A 9034-nucleotide genomic window follows, 5' to 3' on the forward strand; every position below is an offset into this window, starting at 1 on the left:
AGACAGACAGAGAGAGCAACCTGGGAATGTGGACAATACATAATGTGTTCAGCAATGCTATAAACATGTCTAGTTGGTGCGCATTCGTAGTTGTACCACTTCTTGCACGAAAGAAAGGAAGGCACAACACTAATGAAGTACGAAAGCACAAACTACCAACTGTTTTATGCATGGCCATGAACATGTCCTATATGTGGTGATAATTTAGTGTGACAGAAGCATTGTGAGCATTAGATCTGGCAAGTGCTTATGATAACAAGTACATGTAAGCTTTCTGTTATACTGCTCACACATGTCATAGTACAGCTTGCAAAAAATGTGTTCTTACGAGCTACCCAAGACACACTTTTTGTTGGTCAAGTGATGTCTCCCACCTTTATTTTGCAAGGTATTTTGTTGGTTTTCTTTTTCCCACCACCACAAATTCTTCACGAAGCCCCCACTGATTTGTAACGTTTACGAAGCTACTGACATCACCCACTTACGATCATGCAGTATAAAAGATGCTCTTCGCCATGAATAATACTTTTGGTAATTTGTGCTGTCATACCTTTGTTTGTGTCGTTCCTACAATTTTTTCGTGTAACATTGAGCACACAACAATTATGATGTGTTCCTGCTGTTAGCATCAACATGCAGGTAACCCTGCTAATGTTTTAGACACTGAATTGGTGACGTCACATGTGCTGTAAGCTGATTCTGTTAGCTGGCTACTGCAAGTATAGCTAGAAGTGACTCAAGCATGAGTCTGAGATAGAAGGGTAATACTGCCGAAACTAAAAACTCTCACGTCCACATAGTATTTCAGCCAAGTTTTAGTGGCCTGCTCTGCTGAGACACTAAGCATGAATGCAAACATGCATGTGGTGTGGAATGTTTAGCAATGATGTAAAAAAAAAATGTGTAAGTTGGTAATCCTTCTTGAAGTGACTACAGCGCAGAAATGGACAAATAAAAGGCACAGACACAAGTGCTTGTCTGTCTGTCCTTCGTCTGTTTCTGCACTGTACCAGTTGTTCCCTTAGCAGCAAGTGGCCCAGCAGTGCAAGAGCCATGCTAGTCTGCTCAGAGGACACAGCAACACCAGTCAAAGACTAGTTCACTTCGCTATAGAATTGCTACTGATCCTGAACTGTGGTGATAGATCGGAACAATAGAAAACTAAATTCTGCAGTGTGCAGGCATTTGTTTTCTCTAACCTTACCTCTGCAACTAAGTTTATGTGCAAAAATGAATACATAGCAACACTGAACATGCTAAATCTAGTTGCAAGTGTAAGTGACAATGCACCGCTGTGGACAAGTGACTTCAAAGCAAACGCAGCCTTCAAATACAGCTGAACTAAATGAGTATTATTTAGTATGTTGTATCTTCTACTTAAAATCTTTTACATCTGGAAATGCAAAGGTGATAAAGAGCATGATACTAGTATATAAAGTAATGAAAACACTTATTCACTAGTTCCACACTTCACTGCTATTCAATACAGCCAGTGGTGCAGGTCAGCTCACTGAACACATTCTGCTCTGCTACTGCTGAGGACAGATTAGTGTAGCGAGTTTAACAAACTCAGTTAAACTTTTTTTAATCACCACTTTAATATAGGCCTGACATTGTAGTTGTTTTTTATCAATGTAAGAGAAAATGCCTAGTACAGCACAATGTTCAGTTCATACTGCACATTTTCTAAAGCTGTTAAATATTGAGCAACCCATTCATAAGCTACTGCATTTTTTTTTTTTTTAATCTTGGGCCCTGTACTATTTCACAAGGAAGCGTGTGTCACTAAGAATGAAATTGTTTTTTTGTTTTTTCCCCCCAAGAAACAGACTTCAAATCAGCGCCTGCCAATCATTCTACCTGCTTGTCAACAACAGAAGTATGGCCAACCTGTCCAAGACCCTGTCTGACGTTTACGCAGAGTTCCATGACGAAGATGGCTTCCTCTACATCACATATGCCTCCCAAGAAATGTTCGGCCTTTAGAAGTAGGACCACGAATAATTACGTGCATTTTTCCCCCATACTCATTGTTCAAGGCACTTCAGTTTATTTACAAACCTCACCAACATTATCAACCTGCTCCATGCTACTTTGCGAAACCTAGCAACAGGTACGCTTTGCATAGTACGACTATCTGCACCTGTTTGAACCTTTGCCAGTGCAGCCCAGCGAGGAGACACTTCACATTTCCTGCTTGCAGAATCTCACATTCAGATAACAAGTACAACAGCCACTCTGCCTTCTGAATGTTTCACCACATCTCTTCATCACCCTGTGTTTTACTTGCTGCGTGCGTACAACAAATAAAGAGATATTATAATGTTTGCTTTACTGACTTCATTTTTAAATTTCTGCTGCCACTTAGTTGGTTCGAAAAATGCCAACATTGACCACACACAGTCAGTTCTTGCACAAGAGCATAACGAGTCCACAACAAAATGTACTGGGTTCTCTCTTTTCATCATCTCACACTTTGGCACATGAATTAGTGTGCACAATCTCTGCAGTTTAATGGGGAACTCAAAAAGCACATGCACCTTTTGAACAAATCTTTTCTTCAAAGCAAGTGTTCTTTTCAAAGCAAGTGTCCTGTAGGCAAACTGGGAGAGCCAACTACATGTTCAATGGCAGATTAAAGGGGTACTAAAATGATATTTTTGACTAGTCATTTTTTCGCATTACGTGAATGACCTCTTAGCCCTAGAAAAAAAAAGTGACAAGCCTCAGAGCACCGTAATTAATTTAATACAATAGCTTTTCTACAGCCAGTTTCATTTTCGTTTTCCAGGAGGATACTGTATCGCGACATCACAATGTTTTGACTCTCAATCCGGCTCGCTCAGTCGCCTCGTGTACTGCTACTCGTGAGGGCTGATGTAGCAGTATAGCGAACGACCATGACAGTCAAAGCATCGCAATGTCTTGCTCCTACATACCGTGTTGCGACGCCGTGACACAGTATCCTCCTGGAAACGAAACCTTAACTGGCTGCAAAACTGCCATCATATCAAGTTATTGACGGTGTCCTGAAGACTGTCACTAATTTTTCAAAGATTTAGAGGTCTAGGACATGCATTTAACGCAAGAAATGAATAGTAAAAAATAGCACGTCAGTACCTGTCCAGTCAAGATTGCCTTGTGGAGCGTACGGGATTGTTCTACCAAAACTGGCATAGTGCACTGGAAATTTGAGATCCTTAGCAACTCAAGACCGGTCTAGCACACGTTCTCTCGCCTCCTTGCTTTGGTGACAGCGCTTGCGTTCTGGCCGAAAACTTTGAGGCATGGCTCAGCACTGAAATCAGGTGCCAAAATAGTGAAGTTGCCCACTCTGAATCTGCCACTGGAATTTGACCTAACTGCACAATTAGCTTTTACAGACAAACTCCAGATCATTGAAGCACGTTACTTAAGCTGCTCATACAAGCTGCACTTGTTGCACCATGCTATTCAGATGCAGCAGTATCTTAGATCGAAAATCTGGAAAGGCTACCGTAAAAAACGGAATATAGGTCGAACTTTTTTTGAAAAAACCATTGCAAAAAAGTCGACCCTCGTCTTATATACCGAACATTGGCGGAAAAAAGACGGAAGTCTTGCAACAATGGGCAGATGAAGTAAACAGCTGCCATCGCATTCAGGCTGCTTTTTCACATTTTGTTTCAAAATGAGCGGAAGCCGACGGCAATTCACCGTCGCCTTCAAGAAAAAGGCGACTGAGTACACGGAAGCCCATGGCAACCCGCCAGTTTTCCGTGGGCTTCGTATCGTGCGACCATCCACCCGCGTGTTTGTCAGCACCTTATCATCACGGCACGGAGCAGCATTTAAATAAATACTGTCACCATTGTGCAATCGGCTCAGTCGCATTTGTTTAAAGGTAAGGGTGTCTTTCGGTACTTTTGCCATTGAAAAGGATTTTTTTCATTTTTAGAATTGGTTAGTTGGGGGGTCGACCTATACTAGGGTTCGACCTACAGTCCGGTTTTTATGGTACCTGTTTTCAAGGGTACCACGGCAGCCTACTCCCGGCACATTGTAAAGAAATGTGCATGGCCAACAGCACCACATTACTTTATCAAACTGCAGCGAATCCTGGAATATCGGGATGCAGGAAATGTGCTACAGCTTTACTGATACTTTCGCTGACACCTGTTGGAATGACTACAAGCCACATGTTAGCTAGGACAGCCGCTGCAGTAGCTCAATGGTAGAGCACAGCACGCGTAATGCCGGAGATGTAGATTTGGCTCCCCCCAACTGCAGCAAGCTGTCTTTTCATGCACTTTCATTTCCCATATTACTTTGACATTTCAACTGAACATAACAATTTTCCCTATGCTACGGCTTCATCTTCTGTTTGTTTCATGTGGTCTTAAATTACAAAACATTGAGCCCCTAGCTTCATTTTATTCTACTCGCTCAAGCTAAAGCTGAAGTAACTTTTGTTTCCTGTTTAGGTAATAAATCTTCAAAGCAATTGATATTGCAATTATCAGACAGGCTAAAGAAATGAAGCGTATAAAAGAAATTTGATGTATGAAAATGACCGGGTTTTATTAAGGATCGGGTTATAGGGTAGGAGTACTGAGGACACTTTATACACATACATGTTGTGCAATGAGTTCCACTTTGAATGCCTTACATGCAATCACCTCGAGGCGGCCTATTCTGGCTGGTTGATTCTTCGGGCACCTTCGTTGAGCACGTCCTGAACAGCCTTGGCAAAGCTGACCTGTGCGCGGATGGTGTTGATGTACTGACTGTAAGAGAGCGTGCCATCCTGTGGATTGCTGGGGTCAGGCTTTGTTGCCACAACGGGTACAGGCAGGTACTGGTGACTGTCTCGCAGCTGCAGTGCACATTCCTGGATGGTACGCTGGAACAGAGAACGGGAAGTCGTGCATAAATTAAATTGTGGGGTTGAACATGTTGAAACCACACAGCAGTTCATGAGGATTGCCATGGTGGAAGGCTCCTCCAGATTGGTTTTTACCACCTGGGGTTCCTTTTAATGTGCGCCCAATGCACAATGCAAGGGCGTTTTTACCATCCAGCCCGTTGGAATGCAGCCGATGAGGCCGGGAATTGAACCCATGACCTTGTGCTCAGCAGCAGAATGCCACAGCCACCACAACAGGTGAAAAGTCGTACATATTTACAACAATTATTCAATGGCCTCTAGCACAGATATCACAAATTTACTTTTGAATCTTGGCAGAAACTTGGCACAAGGAAGCAGATGAGCACTAATTTTGCAAATTAGGAATCCAACGAACTACGAGATGAACTGGCTCATGAAGTTAGATCTCCCAAAGTAACACAGCGGCTATTAGAAACACTTCATAGACAAGGTCCAGAATTATTTAGATTACCTGGGCCACTATATTGTACGCGTTCGAAAAGCCGACGTTCAATTTCGTCTCGCGCAATTGGCCTAGGCCGCAATATCGGCGCGGCCTCGGCAATTGCGTGAGACGAAATTGGACGTCAGCTTTTCGAACGCGCACAAGATAGCGGCCCTAGAGTTTATATATACCAAAAGGAGAGCAGATGAGCATTTTTGCATTTTGCCTCCATCAAAATGTGGCTGGTGATCAAAACCGCAACCTTGTTCATGGCAAATAAACATTGTGGCTTCTGAGCCACCATGATAGGTAAAATATGACATTTGCGATACAACATGTTACAAGCTATACCACAATTTTCAATGCTCCCTTTTTTTTATGTTTGCAAGCGTTGCCCAAAACATTGAATGCAAATTCATCTCACATCTTTTCAGAGGTTTTAAACCATTCTGAGCTTTAAAATTTCTTTGCGAGGCAGCTGTGTACCAGTCCGCAAGAACTTTTAGAAGTGATGCCGAATAGCAAAGTGTTAGGCGTATGATGAACGCCCACTTGTCTGCCTCAGTTTCTCACTCGATTTCGCAGCCCTCAAACGGGTGTGCTCTCTCGTAGTTGCATTCCGTCACCAACTCCATGCAGTGCAACAAAAGCTACAATTTACGTCAGCCAGCCAAAAGGGCTCTTCCATTATCTGCCGCTGATCACCCTTTCTGCGATGCCGAATGAACAGAAGCTTCAAGGAAGAATCTGAGGCACACAATAGGCAAGCCCCCACCCTTTCTCTGAAATTGGCGCTCACCACATTGGTGCTATCGTACCTCATCGACCGACCAATAGACAGTTTTTACCCAGGTGAGGTCAAGCACATAACCCTGCTGGCAGCACGGCAAGCAAAAAACAGACCGGGGAAGCTCAGAGAGGAGCACAAGATTTCTTTTTTGAATTTGTGGCTTCTCTGCAGCACGTACAACTGCCATGGCTACCAACCTAAGATGATTGTGACAGCAATGTCTACAAAATGCACATGTTCGTTTAAAATGTGTTAAAAATATTAAATTTAGTTTAGTTGCTTTTAAACAATATTGCATCAGCATCGATTATTACAAATGGTGCCTCAAGAAGTGAAGGCTGATAAAAGAATGTCTGCTGCCTTCTAAACCTGATGATCTTTATATCAATTGCAGAAATTCTTATTGCTCATCACCCAATGAGCGTGGCATTCAGGTACACCTGGCTTCAGTCCAGCCTTTCTTAAGATCTTAATTTTGATTGACTGCATTAAAAGACACAGCCAGAGCAGGTGTAGAGCATCTGACATTGCCACAGCAGCCAAGCACCAGGGGCATGTTCCTTGGTTGACTTTTTCAATCCCCAAGCCCAGGTAGGATGTCATAAGGGCCACTCCAGCATGAAGCCCCCGAAGAGATACCTCCTGCACCCGGGTAAGGTTACGAGGAAGGGAACAGATGCATGGGGGAATTTAGGAGCCTGTGTCCTGTTGGAGTTAGCATGGCAAAACTGGGCATGTCGGTTTAGTATATTCTGAGGTGAAAGGCACGTAGACGACACACATAAGAGAGATATAAACAAAAGGCGCCTTGTGTGTGAATCTCTCTTATGTGTGTGTATGCACCTTTCACCTCAGAATATCCTGTCGGAGGTTAGATTTCAGTGCTTGGTGGAATAGCAAAGTTACAGGCGATTGATGAACAACTATGTGGCCACTGCAGCTTGTTGCTCGCCTTCGCTACCCTCCCAATAAGCGCTCTCTCCCCCCCGCCTTGCCGCATACTCTCAACAACCAAAATTTTCTTTCAGTACTACTATATTCTACCGTGTTAGAAAGGATGGCTGCTGCAATAGCTTCATTAGTAAAGCAACACAAGCTTTATGTGAAAGATGTGGGTTTGGCTCCCATCTGCAGCAAGTTATCTTTTTGTCCACTTTCATCCGTTACCTTATTATTTATATATTTCAATGAAACGTAATAAGCTCTTGAATTGAATTCTGGGGTTTTACATGGAAAAACCACGATTTGATTATGAGGCACACCATAGTGGGGGACTCCGGATTATTTTTGACCACCAGGGCATCTTTCACATGCTTCCAATACATGGGACACAGACGTTTTTGCATTTCGCCCCAATCGAAATGCGGCCACCGCGACTGGGATTTGATCCTGCGACCTCGTGCTTAGCAGCGCAATACCATAACTGCTAAGCCATCGCAGCGGGTTTATAATTAGCTTGCCCTATGCTTTCTCTGGCTACAGTGTCTGCTTTTTTGTATGGTTGTCATTCTAATTTCAGCCCCCAATGAGGTAAAGTCACCAGAGAATTACAATTGGCCAAGGTTTTGGCTGTATGAATAACTTAAAGGCAATCGATAGCTCAATGAACATAACCAGAACCATTAGTGAATGCCTCCTTCTAGCGAAGAGAAGTCTTTTGTTGCCCTTAGATATCAAAAGCAATGTGACAGCTGTCTGTTAAATATTGAGCACAGTACATACAAGATTCAGCTCGATCTGGTTGCAAATCGAGAAGAAGTCTTCGACAGCCTTGTCCAGTCTAGGAGGCGTCGACTCGTCTGATGTGTTCGCTCGCCTGCCGGGCAAATAAAATACAAAAAATAAAGCACACGATTAGGCTTAGATCAGCTGTCAATGCCTTCCAAACACCACTTGTTGGAGATGCATACTTACACTCCGTTGTCCACAGCAGCTGTATGATATATGTTTGTAGCTGCTACCCTCACTAGATTCTGAAATAAGACAATGAACAATTCAATCAGTCAATCAATTATTTTTTTATTTCCCTTTCAATTGGAGAAGACATGATTAAAAGCCGTGAGAATGGCTTGACAAAGGACCCTAACCCTTCGTTTCAGCAAACAAAGCAGATGGCATAACACATAACACACGTTCTCGGTGTTTACTGCAATCCACATGACACAAATAACGGCGCTTCACAGGAATAGGTATCTAGTAACAGCACATTGCAGGGAAAACAAACGAAATATCAGTTAAACAGACGCTATAAAAACAACTTGGTTTCATTGCTACAAAACGGGTCAAAAGACTCTAGATGCAACTTATTTAGTAATATCATAAGTGCGTTGTACAAAGAGTGCTTGAAATAGCTCGCGGGGTTAGTAATTACCATGATTTTTTATGTTATGTCGCTGCAAATTAAGAGTATGTACTTTCTTAAATGGACCCGCCACTAGCCGCGATGGCTGTCCAACAATATTTTCTGTAAGTGTAGTGAATTTTTTGGCGAAAAAGAAAAATGCAGTTTGGCGAGTTGCGATAAGAGAGTCATTCTGCTTGACAGACTTCCTAAAACTCACTATACAGATCTTGTTAGCAGTGGCAGTTAACTGTGATAGCTTACCGACAGCGCGTCTTTCAGGGACCAAACTAGAGCTTTCACTTTGGCCACATTGTCAAACTTGACCTCGGTTGTCTGGCTTTGCGAAGAGTGTCCTGCCTGTTGCTGGTTTGGATGTTGAGGCGGCATAGATGGATTGGGAGGTCCGCCAGGAGGGACGGAGGCCCCGGCAGGCAAACCCTGCATGGGAGCAGCCATCTTGACAACAAGCGCTCCAAACGAGAACGTGAAAATATTCCCGACCCAAAATTCCCGTCAGAGGACTTCAGCCGCTATGTGCTAGACATGTAT

The 9034-nt window shown here is 43.2% G+C and overlaps 2 protein-coding genes across 2 annotated transcripts in view; one reads left to right on the forward strand and one right to left on the reverse strand.

Annotated features, from left to right (window-relative positions):
- LOC119457543 (microtubule-associated proteins 1A/1B light chain 3A-like) overlaps positions 1-2330 on the forward strand; it is a 42477-nt gene extending 40147 nt beyond the window's left edge. Inside the window, exon 6 of the mRNA XM_037719150.2 lies at positions 1824-2330. Coding sequence (XP_037575078.1) covers positions 1824-1986 — 163 coding nt within the window. The 3' untranslated portion in view covers positions 1987-2330. The remainder of the gene's footprint in view (positions 1-1823) is intronic.
- A 2204-nt stretch (positions 2331-4534) lies between these two features.
- LOC119457548 (mediator of RNA polymerase II transcription subunit 29) lies at positions 4535-8985 on the reverse strand. The gene is made up of 4 exons (XM_037719155.2): positions 8747-8985; positions 8056-8114; positions 7864-7957; positions 4535-4882 (listed from the first exon to the last, which is right to left on the reverse strand). The coding sequence occupies exons 1-4, from the start codon at positions 8939-8941 to the stop codon at positions 4670-4672; spliced, it is 561 nt and encodes a 186-aa protein (XP_037575083.1). The 5' UTR covers positions 8942-8985; the 3' UTR covers positions 4535-4669.
- Positions 8986-9034: the final 49 nt, after the last annotated feature.

The sequence above is a fragment of the Dermacentor silvarum genome, chromosome 7 (genome assembly GCF_013339745.2).
Source record: "Dermacentor silvarum isolate Dsil-2018 chromosome 7, BIME_Dsil_1.4, whole genome shotgun sequence".
NCBI lineage: Eukaryota > Metazoa > Arthropoda > Arachnida > Ixodida > Ixodidae > Dermacentor > Dermacentor silvarum.

Excerpts from the sequence above, each read along its gene's own strand:
- LOC119457548 (XM_037719155.2), bottom strand. The coding sequence starts at position 8,941 with ATGGCTGCTCCCATGCAGGGTTTGCCTGCCGGGGCCTCCGTCCCTCCT. Across the intron at positions 7,958-8,055 it reads GCTGCTGTGGACAACGGAGT|GCGAGCGAACACATCAGACG; the intron begins GTAAGTATGCAT and ends TTTGCCCGGCAG. Across the intron at positions 4,883-7,863 it reads ACCAGATCGAGCTGAATCTT|CGTACCATCCAGGAATGTGC; the intron begins GTATGTACTGTG and ends TCTCTGTTCCAG.